This window comes from Columba livia, chromosome 7 (genome assembly GCF_036013475.1).
Source record: "Columba livia isolate bColLiv1 breed racing homer chromosome 7, bColLiv1.pat.W.v2, whole genome shotgun sequence".
NCBI lineage: Eukaryota > Metazoa > Chordata > Aves > Columbiformes > Columbidae > Columba > Columba livia.
This window is the reverse complement of record NC_088608.1, coordinates 31038843-31051581: the sequence shown is the minus strand read 5'-3', so window position 1 is coordinate 31051581 and position 12739 is coordinate 31038843. Positions and strand designations below refer to the sequence as shown.

General features: G+C 38.5%; 1 protein-coding gene across 13 annotated transcripts in view; it reads left to right on the top strand.

Moving 5' to 3' along the window:
• Nucleotides 1-12739, top strand: part of KANSL1L (KAT8 regulatory NSL complex subunit 1 like) — a 64369-nt gene that overhangs the window by 19000 nt on the left and 32630 nt on the right. For 6 of the 13 annotated variants that reach the window (XR_010473723.1, XR_010473728.1, XR_010473725.1 and 3 more), the window contains exons 3-5: nt 4649-4790; nt 8704-8901; nt 11669-11784. Coding sequence is in view for 5 of the 13 variants with exons in the window: in XM_065069045.1 (XP_064925117.1) it covers nt 4649-4790; nt 8704-8901; nt 11669-11784 (456 nt within the window). In the remaining 8 variants the exon portion in view is untranslated. The remainder of the gene's footprint in view (nt 1-4648; nt 4791-8703; nt 8902-11668; nt 11785-12739) is intronic. The other 7 variants (XR_010473726.1, XR_010473729.1, XM_065069047.1 and 4 more) reach the window with 3 other exon arrangements.

The window sequence follows — 12739 nt, the reverse complement described above, 5'->3', positions numbered from 1 at the left end:
TGTATTTTAAACAGCACTGTGTTTTTCCTTCATTATTTATGAACTGTTTTTCAGGCTTCTTGCTTGGTCTGCTTATAAAAATTAAATATGCCTAAAAGGTTTAAATTCCACCCCTTCTCCCCTCCCGTAAACAAACAAACGAAGAAATCCACCCCAGGCACAAAACCCAAACAACAGTGTGTGTCTAGCCCAACAATTTTATCTTGGTTGGCAGTGCCCTTTGCACTCAGGTTGCCCGGTTTTGTTTTTTGGGATGGACTGATCTTAGCTATTGGGAAGACGTAAATCTCACCCACAACATAATGGAGGCACTGGTAGCAGAAAATACTTTCTGTAGTCTGTTATGTTCTTTGATGTTGGCTTGGTTACATAAAAACATGGTTTGTTCTTAATTCTGTTTTCTCTTTTGGGAAAAATGAGAGTACTGAGGGCTTCATCCCTATGCTCTGTCTGTAGATCATGGCTAAAAACTTTTTTCAGTTAAAGCAATAACACTGACTGTAATAATGTATTATTTAGTGCTCTTCACTTGCCTCTTCAGTCTCACCAAAAGCAAGTAGCTTTGCTGGAATGCTGCTACTGTATCTGTTGGTGCTGGCCATCCCCAGGCAAATTCTTTCCTGTGACGCAGTACAGCCTGAATGTTGGCTTCCTACTTATATTTTTGATCATACTTCTGACTGTCTGCATTGGCATCTGTGTTCCTTGTGGATTGTTTGTCTGTCCTCCCTCTGTCCTTCCTTCCATCCTTCCTTCTCTTGCAAGTTGTGCAGGATTGACCTGCAGTTCAACCAGAACAGGGGAAATGCAAGCCAACATCTCATATGGAAACTAATTTTGTTTCTAATACATTTCCAGCATGTTTTTGTAGGGAAATTTAAATGAGGTGTTTTATTCATACAAAGTCAGGATTGCTCTGTTCTCTTCCAGTTCCAATAGTCCTGGATATATGCAGCAGATCAGCTGCAGATTTAGAGTCACTGCAAGAGCAATAACTTTACATGTAAGTTTAATATTTCACCATCCTACAGTACTGAACATTAGAAAGTTTTGCAAATGTAACGTGGTTTGTATTGAGCTGCCAGCAGAAGAGCAAATTTGAAGTTCCTGTGGAGGATGTGTGACGTTAGAGTAGAAAGCATGGAAACCCAGGAACAACGCTTTGCAAAAGGAGCACACAGGAAGTGGGACAGACAGAAGCTACTTTATTTTTCTTGTCTCATTCCCAACAGAGAACCAGAGCAGAGGCTTCTACTTTAGCACCTGCTCTGACTTCCTCCTTTAGCAACATGCCTGGTTATTTTTGTAACCCTTTATGGTTGGTTGTTTTGTTTTGTTTTTCTTCTGGATTTGCAGAATCAATGAATTCACTGGTGCCACCTTAAAACAGCTTTTTTTACTAAGTAAATGTTATGCTATACTGTCTAACATCCCAGGAACAGATTCACAGGTTTTTGGGTTTGTTTTTTTTAATTGTCATAGTAGATTATAATTTGTCACTTGAGTGCCCATACTACTTTGCATGCAAATAGGTCACTTTAGGAGTGTGAGGACAGCTTACAGCGATTTATCTTCCTCCGAGGAGTTACAAGGTTTACTAAATGATTTGTAGAGGAATAGACTTGCAGGCAAAGATGGTAAATAAATAATGCAAGATCAAACAAATACGAGTGACAGAGATGGGAGCAGAATTGAACATAAATGTGAGCTGGTACTCACTGCCTTGCCCTGAGCTCCCTGCCCCTTCCCTTGTGGCAATGCAAAAGTGCGTCTGTCTGCAAGGCATCAAAACTGGGAAAGGGATCTAGACTTAAATTTGCTCAATTCACCCTGCCTCCAAAGTTAAAATTAACCATGAGGAACTCTCTAATCCATGTCACCGTGTAGCTGTCCAGGCGCTGGGCACGAGGCAGCCTGGCCTGGCAGGAGGGAGAAGCTAAAATTGCTTCCTTTGGGCTGAGCTTGAGATGTTTGTGCTCAGTTGGGTGGAAACTCTTCCTTACAGAGGAGCCTAAGGACATCTTTGTTACAGTGTAATTAAATGCAGTTAGTTTAATTATACAGTACACTTTAAAGCCTTAGGAAGTACTTGGGTAGTATTTTAGAATGAAGCAAAAATATACGTGGCATATTTAACAGTGAACGCAATTAATCCAAGATTTAATAGAGTTTAAGAAAAAACCTGCAAACACATTTTTGAAAAATACTTTGTGATGTAACTTTGCAGAGGACATTTGTATTTCTTTTGCATGTAATACAGTAATATACAGAGAATATGATTTGCTTGTCTTAAGGTCACAGTGTTTAACTGCTCTTCTGTTATCTGCTGCGGTTTGGTATTGATTGTGGATTCCTTTACTGCCATGGTAATTTCATACTATGTATGTGACATAAGACCAGCGCAGCCCTTTCCATTCCACTTCTTGTTTCCCAGCTGTGTCAGCACTTCTTATTTCTCTCATTTGCTTTCCCTTCCCTCTCGGTCTGTTTGAGGATACCTCACCTTTCTCCCCACGTGGTTGCATCTAGCTCAGGAGGTAATTTTGTCAGCATGATTTATTTTCTTTCACTTGGGCTTCTAATGACCTAGTTTTGGGGTTTTGTTGTTTGTTTCTTCATTTGTCTTTTGAGAATAGAAATAAGCACCTCAACACTCCTGTTGGGTTATCTTGGTTATCTTCTTATTTCCTATTTAACTTTTTTGTTGAAATTATTAAGGGATTTTTTACAGCCTCGTTAAGCAGCTGTTTCTTAGGACTAGCTTTTTGCCATCCCAGGATCCTGAGACAAATCCTAACTATTCCAGCCACTGCACTTGCATGAACACATTAGTTAATTGAACTCTGACTTGGGCCAATTAGGAATTCGAATTCCCCCCTTTACCCACAAACTGTATTTTATGACTTTCAGAAGCACAAAAGTGCAAAAGCTGTCAATCCCTGAGGAGCTCTTGGCAAGAAGACTTGGTTAAAGCATAAGTAACCAGCGCGATATACTGTGTGCTGGTGATGATGGGAAAAAAAAGAGAAATAAGAAGGGGTTGTCAGAAAAATGGATGTTCACAAGATGACCTAACATGCCTTTTTTTCATAGAACATAATCACTAATGCAATATATAAAATGTAAACAATTTATTATGGCATACATTTATAGAGTTATTTGAGTTTCTTTTTAATGGTAACCCACTTTATTTGCTTGCATGTAGAACAGGATATTTAAATCTCCTTTCTAATTCCATATGTTCGTTTTGTCTGTGTAGGAGACAGTTTAAGTTGGTTGTAAATTATGTAGGGAGATAATTTATGTTTTAAAAGAGGGAAATTATGTACTTTACAGATAATGTACCGGAGACTGTGTCTATTCTTACCAGTTACGATAGCTAAAGTAGACTGGAAGTTCTGAGATTTTGAGTTATATTATGCTTTATAATCTTTGCCCTGAAAATCCTCAAATTTGGTGATTCTCTACTCATGACAGGTAATGTCTAGCATCTTCTGCAGGGTGAGGTATTACCTTTCTTTCATTGTTGAGATAATTGGCACAAAAATCTGTGTGAAACGATTGCACTTGAGTGATGTTCTTAGGCCAGTTCACTGGCATCTGCTTTTTCGTGTATCGTTTGTGATACTTTATTACTCTTCATTGCTTGGGGAACAGGGGATCACGTATTCCGCCTGTGCAAAGCTGACATACAGTGTCATCCAAGATTTAGATCCAACAGTTATCTAAATAACTTGAGTAAAAGCGCTTATTTTCCCAAAGAAGATTTGTTTTGTTTTTACAGTTCTTCTGTGTTACATGTGGCAAGCTACTTCACAACTTCAGTGGAAAAAAACTGCCAGTCATTTTCTTTAAATAAATAAACACAGTTAATGGTAGGATACTAGTGGAAGTTGCATACAAAAATACTGCAATGTGTTGTCTCTGTTGGTTAAACTTACTGGATATTAAGATTACTTGTTGACAGGTACTGCTGTGTCTTTCAGTTATTTAATGTAGGTTAGGTTTGCTGATACCAGTGATGAGTTTAGCATAATAAAGTTAAGCTAATCACAATGTCAGGTACTGAGAGGCATAGCTTTTGTGTTACAAGAGACGCCTATTTGTAAATTACAGTAAGAGTGACCTAATTTTACTTCACTGACACAGCTTTATTTACAAAATAGCTTGAACAAAGGACATCTAAACTACTTAGTTGGCTTTTTGGGCAGTGACTTGACATCTAGCTGGTCATTGCTGGATGGTGTTTCTTTAGATTCCAGTTGTTGGCAAATGGTATTTGTGGAAGCCTGTGGGAGGAACTGTGGTGTAAGAATTTGGATTCTTGCTGGTGGAGTTACTGGAATTCTTTACAAATCTGTAATCTGAATTAACTTATATAGTTTGGTAGTTACTCCAGCTCTGGGTGTTATAGTGCAGAACAGAAAACTAACTCAGCCTGGGAATAGGCAGTGAACATTGATTGTACCAATTTGGGCAAGTTCTGTAGTTATAGAAATAAGCTGATGTGAAACTGGAGGGGTATAATCAGATATCTTCTGAAAGCAACTGAGATGCTTGCAACATGAGGCAGAGCAGCTGTCAAAAATGTTCTTGTGCAAATGTGGTTATCTTTATTTTTGGACTAACCAGCATTTTGTCTTCACAGCAGCTATACTTCTGAATGGAAGTGGCTTGCAGACAGAGCTAGAATTGGCAGCCGTTGGACATGGCTTCAAGCCCAGATTTCAGAACTAGAATACAAAATCCAACAACTAACTGACCTTCACAGGCAGATACGTGCCACCAAGGTATTGTCTGTAAGCTCATAAATGGGCTTTTCAAATAATCTTTTGACGGTGTTTCTTGTAATATTTATTTCGTTCCTTCTTCTTGTTGTTGCTATTTTGCCCTTGAGTTCTTGTATCTGTGCAGACTTGCATGCAAAGGTTAATGAGAAAGACATCAAGAGCTAGAAAATATTGTACCCTCAAGACACCTAGTACAGGACTGGGAGTTGGGAACTCTTACCTTCCTATCTGTGGTAGTTTGTCACTTGGTTAGTGACTTCCAGGGGCCCAACACAAGGTACTGCATTTATCACACTATTTTTTACCTTTGCAGAAGAGGCAAGATTTGGTTTTCAGGTGGGGTGATTGGTTATTAATTTTCGTGTTGTGGGGTTTTGGGGTGGGCTTTTCTGTTATTTACAGCACATCTGCATTCTGAGGAATAGCTAGTTAATGTTTGTACAGCACTTTGAACAGGTCACGGATTAATTATTACTAAAATTCCAATGTGTGTAACTCATGTACTAGTTTTTGTAAATCGAACTGGCTAGACAGTGGGGAAAGTCACATTCCTAAAACATTAATAATCTATCAATTTAATGGGTTTCCCTCATGTGCAAGAAGCCAAATCCTGTGATAATTCTGGTAGTGTGATAGTGAGGGGTTTTAGAGAAGGGCTCCTTGACCCTCCATTGATCAACCTCGTGTAGGTTCTCTGATCTATGCCGGGGTCAGGTAAGCACAGGGGGAGAGGAGCCAGATGTTTTAAACTTTATGTGGCTGATTGTGAGACTTAGAGGGAGTTTTGAGAGGGAAATCACTCCAGAGTGCATTTCCCTCTGATCGCATAAAGAAAATTTATTCCCTCTTTTCACCATCCAAGCCTTTCTTTTCATATCCAGCTTTGTCTCTTCTGCTCACAACTTTTCCTCAGTCAGGTTTTTCTTTAAAAAAAATTGCAGAGCCTTTGTTTGAGGGTCTGCTCTACCTCTGTGCCCATAGAAGTGAAAGGAGATTTTCAGTGTTGTCCTACATACCAGGTACATGTACACTGTTGTACCCAAAAGCTATCAGTCTGTAGAGTGGCACAGGTCTCATGAGCTACAGAAGACAGAAAAATTAGGAGCAGAGAACTGAGAGGAAAAAACATCCTTTTAGTCATGCATTTTCTTCACATTAGGTGGCATGTTGGCTTGGAGCCTGGTCGTCTTCCTGGTGGAGATCTTTAATGACATTCCTTTTTGCAAATTTCATGCCCCTTTTACCAGCTGTGGTGTTCACTCTGCCATTGTGTCCCATAGCAAAGGTAGACGCATATTTTCTTCAGCTGTGATTTTTTTATATACATGTTCATAGTACACCAATGCTGCAGCTACAGCAGGACACATAGACTGATAGAAGAGCTCTTTGTTTTCATTTAGTGGCTGAGAAGTAGTTACACAATATCATTAGAATTTGTATGCTGTGTTTAACTGTTTCAGAATGTTTTTCATGTGTTTTGAGCAGAAAAAAATGTGATTCATAGCCAGTGAACAATGATTTCAAGAAAAACACCACTCCACTAACAGAACAATGCAATAGAAAGGGATATAGATGGTTGACTTGTAGGCGTTTTCCTGGCCAATTTTGTTAATCTGAAAGGACTCTAGGTTCTCTCTGAACTGGACCTGCAAGCGTCTTACCACCAAAATGAACAAACAAAAAAAAACCCCTCAGTTGTTACAGATGGAAGTATGACAAAAAATAAGTTTTCCTATAAGATAATTTGATAAACCTTTGATGTCTTCTCCATCTCTATGCATACACAAGTAGCAGCTCTGGATCTCTGAGAGTCCTTCCATTAAAAAAAAGTTATATCTGCGAAACAATTCCATTTAAGGAAGGTGGAGGGGGGAGTTCATTGCCAAAACCTACTGGTTGCAACCTGTTTAACTTATAATTCCTCTATAGTCAGTATTAGTCTTCCAGTTCCTCACTTTTCCTATTTTGTTCTGTGCCTATTCCAGCTCTTCCTTTCCAAACAGTCTTTCAATTTTCTCCTTTTCTACTTTCCTCCTGCTGTGCTTGGTCAGCAATTTTCTGCAACTTAAATAAATAAAACACCAGTGGAAGTGGGGGCTGGGAGGGGCAGTGTCCCCTCTTTTCACCACTTTTTCTGTGTCTCTTCCTATTCCTTCAACTTCAGAATTTCTGTTTTAGGCTTTTGTGAGCTGTTCTTCTCACTCTCTCTCTCTGTGGTCATGACCTATGATTCTTTTACTAAAAAGATCTGAAGATTCTGAAAGAGTCTGATGCTATTGAGGTAGCTTGTTCTCCTGTTGTGGCACCTAAGAATTAAGTCTATACTTGAATTTCCTTGAATCTACTGCCTACTTTGTAACTGCTGTTGGTCTGCAGATTGTGGTGTCATACTCTCTGGATGCCTTTCCATCTGCTGTAAATGGAAAAGCACAGATGATGGGCTGCTACCTGATGGTGAATGTGGAAAATCGAGTGTTGACTTGATGGAAATTTAGAACCTCCGTGCCCCTTTTGGGCACTAAAGCAAGCTTTCAAGCGCCTTTGCTTTTAAATAATATCTTCATTCTCAACTTTGAATTTATAAATCAAACAGGAGAATAAGTTAGGAACACAATGAGAACAGGACATGTTTTTCATGTTTTCTCCTCCTCTTTGAAGTCTCTTGGAGACTTGTTTGCATGTTTTAGGGCAAGTTGCTGCTGAGCAAGGATCAAGGTCTGAGTAAAACTACAGGATCCTTAATTTTCTGCAACCACAACCTAGGTGAAGTCTGTCTAGCTACAAGAAATAGTATAGGAGTTCCTTTTGTTCACATAATGACAATGTTCCCTTGCTTTTTAGGGAAATACTCTCACTAGAAATAAAAAATTGAGGCAGTGTGATTGAATGGTCCCATTCTTTCCATGTCTCCTTGATATTTTGGTAACAGTCGGTGCTTAAATGCAAATAAATTACTTTCCCTTTCACTTTGGAAGAAGCCTGCAGGGGTTTGATAGCCTTTTCTGAATATTTGGTTTGGTCAAGATAATGACAAATTAAGGGACTATTTGAGGGGCCGGTTTTGACCGTTACAAAGTTATTTTTGCTTATTATTTAGTTTAACATTTTAAGTCATTAAAACAAACCAAGTGAGATATTACCTAAGATTGTATTTGATAGTTTTATTTTTCTAATCTGTCATGTGAAAAACACAGTGGGGGTATTATTTTCCTAGTTCTGTTTATGAAACACTGTTAGTTACATTTTTCTTCGTAGGTGACATTCTGGACAGTAGACCACGCCTGATACAACATTTGTGCAGATTGTCTGGAAAAGCAAGGAGATTGCTGGAATATTTAGGATAGTTAGCTCTGTAATGATGGAACTCTAAAAATGCTCACCTTAAATCAATTATTAAATTCTAAATGGCTCTTTTTAATTCTGTCCATCTCTGCTACTTAAAAAATAACAACCTTGATGTTTTGCTTAGAGCTTGGATAGGGGTAAGAAAAATAAAGCACTTTAAACTGCCTCTGCAAAATTCACTGGCTGCAAAGCCTACAACCAACTTCAGATAAAAGGTGATTGTTTTTTACAGAAAAACCTCTTCTTAAATCAGCAGGCAAACGTTCATATAGTTGCTCTAATAAGTATGAATTTCTGATTTGAATTTTGGCACAGATGTTTCAGTGTTGGTATAGCACTAGAGTGATCGCTGTTAGAAGGAGTAGCACAAATGGTGCAGTTTTTCATTAATGAAAATACCTACTATTTCTATATTTTAGCTGTTAAGTGTATTTAAAATGTAGTCTGAGTGCTCCAAAGAGTTGCTGGGAGGATTTAAGGGGGATGTGCCAGGTTCAACTGCCCCTTAAAAATGATTTAGGAGGGTTTATCCATTGTCAACCAACTGTGTTCAATTGCTGTTGTCTAGGGGATGGTGATCTTAGAAGAATTCCCATTTCCAAAAGACATTTTGAAGAAGCAAATACAATTGACAGACCAAGAAGCTTTATTAAACGCCACAGGGAATTCGCAAGCTGCCATTGAGAGACAGGATTCTTTGCCGGAGCATGACTTTGAAATGTCACCCAGCAGCCCTACCCTGCTTTTACGAAACATAGAAAAACAGGTAAAGTAAAATAAGAATTCAACGGTCAGTGGAACCAAATAACTTACTTCAGCAATAGGGCAGGTTCCATGGTGGTGACTTCCAAAAAGGAAGAAATTTTGCAGTCCCGAGCGTGGGCACTGATGAATTGAAGGACTTAAATAACTACATTGTACACCAGGTTTACAAATTAACCTTTTATTTCTGACATGTCTGCATTACCGCTGTGTTTCCTTCAAAGCGGCCACGTAACCACCTCTAATAGCTATCGGCAAACCTGCCTCTCCTTTATGGTTAGGCTCAATGGAGAGTTGCCACAGATGGTTTCAGGAAATAACTCAGGTGAGATGAAAGAGTACAGCTGAACATGGAGGTACGTCGTGCTTAAAAATAAAAAAAGCCCCGACAGAATATGATTGCTGGTCTGCCTTTTCAAGCATCAGAGGACTCCAGTTCGGAGCTGAGGAATTTCAGGTACTTAATAGGCACAGCGTAGGCGTAGCTTTGAGCGCAGTTTTGTTTCGTGGTGTTCAAAACGGTCATTTCCAAGGTTAATTCCAGGAAATACGATACAGACTTCAGCAGGGTTTTCTTTTGCCAGGGAGTACATAAAGAATGTGGTAGAATCGCATTGCTGAAAGACATACAGGAAATTTGTTTTCAAGATAAATCTATGCAGCTAGTGCAAAGCAAACTTGACAAGGGCAGGATGGTGCATTGAGATGTTGCTCCACTGCTTTACATAAATTCTTCATCACATGCACTTTTTTAAATGGGGTAAAAGTAGCTTTAGGTATCTAATGCCTGTTCCTGAATCTCTGTGCCAATTTTTCTTATTTGATAGTCATACTTTCCTGTTCTTAAAATGCTTCCCCTGTTTGATAGATCTTATCCACAACAGACAGGGATGAGGAAGCAATGAAACAGGAAATTTATATGCACGGTGCTGTCAGTTGTACAAGGTAAACCAAAGAGCATTTTTAGACTGTGAGGAGATGTCCCCTCTTTAAGTGATTACTCGCAGAATTAAAACTACTTTTCAGTAAGACATTTGACAATTATAGTAATGGAGTGTGTTTTCTGGTCCCTAAGTAGCTACAAACAGAAGTCCAAGAACTTGGTTGATCTGAAAATGACTTGGAAATGAAGGTGTCCTTGATTTAAGGCATCTTACAGATTACATCGGATTTCTTCCCTTTACAGCGCCAAAAGCTTTGAGGTTTGATTTGCTTTTTGACCGTCAGCTCTGTAAATCAACATTAACTCTGAAGGTTTGAGTGTCATCTTGTTCAGTGCCAGCAGCAGCAATGCTGTAGGCTGACGTACGTCCACAGATATTCCCACAGAATTCTTTAGTCTTACGTTGAAGTATTTGTTTGTTAAAGAGAAATAAATTTAGGAAGAATACAAAGTGACAGCCTGGCAATTTTTATTAATAATTTTCCAAGTCTTTTTCATAGCTATGCAACATTTTTTAAAACATATATGTTTTTCCTTGTGTTTTGGAAGTCTGCTGTTGTTTTGGTGCTTTAATGTTTAGTAGAGACTTTGCTCCTTACAGATTGAATTCTGTTGAGATTTTGAAATCAATCTGCTAAATATTTTACTGACATCTCGTTTGCTTTGTCCAGACCTTTTGTAGTTGACTTGCTTTTTCTGTGCTTTAATATCCATCCCTGAATATTTTATTCTGACATGAAATTTTTACCCGACTGCATCACTTAAACATGAGCAGAAAAGGTGTGAGTTGTAATAAAATGGAAAAGAATTTTTTCTGCCTCTTTCTGCAAAAATGGTAGTGCTTCAAAATGTAAAGAAAATTTACTGGGTAACCTTTAGCAATTCTTGTTTTAACCAGTCTTAGTTCTGAATGAAAATCCTACAAAATAATATAGAAGTTTTTAAAAAAATGAAGTATGCTGTTTCAGATACATTTAATTTCTGTTTAGTGTGCAGCACACAGTTTCCTCTAAGAAAGCTACATTTATTGTTAGAATAGCCTTTAAGGTTTGACATTTAAAACAAAAAAATCATTGTGAAATGTTATCTGGAGTCAGTCCACAATTCATTGCTTCATAAGGAGTAATTCTTAGCCTTAACAAATCAGCTGCGTTTGGTTTGGGGCAGTTCTGGAAGTCTGGGTTTTGCTGGGTGGGGTATTCTTGTTGCTATTTTTGAGGCTACCAGAAGTTTTTAGCCATTCTGTCTGTAGTTAGGATAATCCTTCTGTAGCTACACTTCTATAAAGACACCTTCGTCAAACTACAGTGCGCAATGAAGAGGATTCTTTAAACAGGAAAAATACTTGGAGTGAACAAAATGTACAATGAGTAGACAGCAAACTTGGGTTTTTTCCCTGTTGAGTAGCCAGTTAGCTCTGGGCTGCAGCTGTTGTAACATCAGCTGTAAAGTGTTCTGCTTTCTTTGGCCTTTTTGAAAACATCCGGTTAAAAAACCAAGATCACTAATGTGTTTTGTGTACTGCTTATTCAAATGTGTAAACGGTGTCCTTGGGTGGTTGTTCAGGGTTGTGTTCATTTTTTGTCGGGTTTTTTTGATAGGTTGTTGTGGGTTTTTTTTTTGTTTTGTTTGTTCGTTAGTTTTGTATAGTGGAACATAATCATTGTGAAAGAAAAAAACATGCCACTCTTGATTATTCATGAGAAGAAAATAGATTTGATTGTTCCATGATGCATACAACTGGAATCCTAAGCAGGAAACAGGAACTTCGAGCTGTTGAGTCTGGATAAAACTCTCACTACCTTTTATATTTTTAATTTTTTTCCAGAGTGCGCAACTAAGTGAAATCATCAGCAGCCTAATTGCTCCCCTGCCTCCAGCTTCTTCATCTCTTTCATCCAAGACCTGGAGGCACAAACAGCTGCTCAATGGCATCTCCTTCAGGTAGGTGACAATACATAGCATTTTTTTTTTAAACAACTTTTGATAAAGATATGTAGATGGAACTGATAATCATTACACTAGTAAATCAGGAAAAGTGAGCTGCTTTCTGCAAGCTTCAAGAAAAGTCAAGTCTTGCTTGTAAGGTTGAAAGTAATAGAGCTTTGTTCTTAAAGGCATCAAAAAATCATGCAGTGACTGACATTTAAGTACAGGGAAGATTAATATATCTGCGAATTAGTGAAAGGATACAAGTAGATAGCACACTACTACTGATTATTTCAGACGTGAAGGATTTTGTCATCATGATTGCAACTTGTGTTTCTGGAAGAGTGACAAACTAGAATTTACTAGATTAATAGAATACATAAGCAGCATCACCTGTGCCTCAACATGGGTCGGTTTTAGTTTTTTGTTGTAGCTTCATTGATTTTAAGCACATCAGTCTTCAATACAAAGCTGAATTTATCTTTGCCAGCTACTTTTTCAGGAATTTGGAGATAATACTTTTTCCAATTTGGTCTTTTGTTCTGGATGGATACCTTCCAGGATGACTGTAGCAGCTCAAAATTAATATAGTAGAAAAATGTTTCTTGGTACTACTCTGTATTTCTTAGTAATTCCATCTTTTCTTCGAAGATTTTAAAATACAGTACAGGCTTTAATCAGTATTAGTCTTAAAACAGCATTAAGGTAATTGACTACAGCCCTGTCTCATAAAAGACCTAGCTATGTAGAATATTTCCCCTGATACACTGCTAGCGTGATTTTTGAAGATGAAGTGTTTGCTAGTGTTCATAGGTCTTAATTAGGATCAGACGGATGAAGCAAATACTCCCCTCTAGAGCTCGGGGGGGTTTACAGCCGCGTCTGCAGCAGAGCGTAATTCCCTGGCTCTGAGAAGAGCCGGCTGGCCGAGCAGCTCTGCCGCAGGGGCTGTAGCCTCCCACAAAGAGAT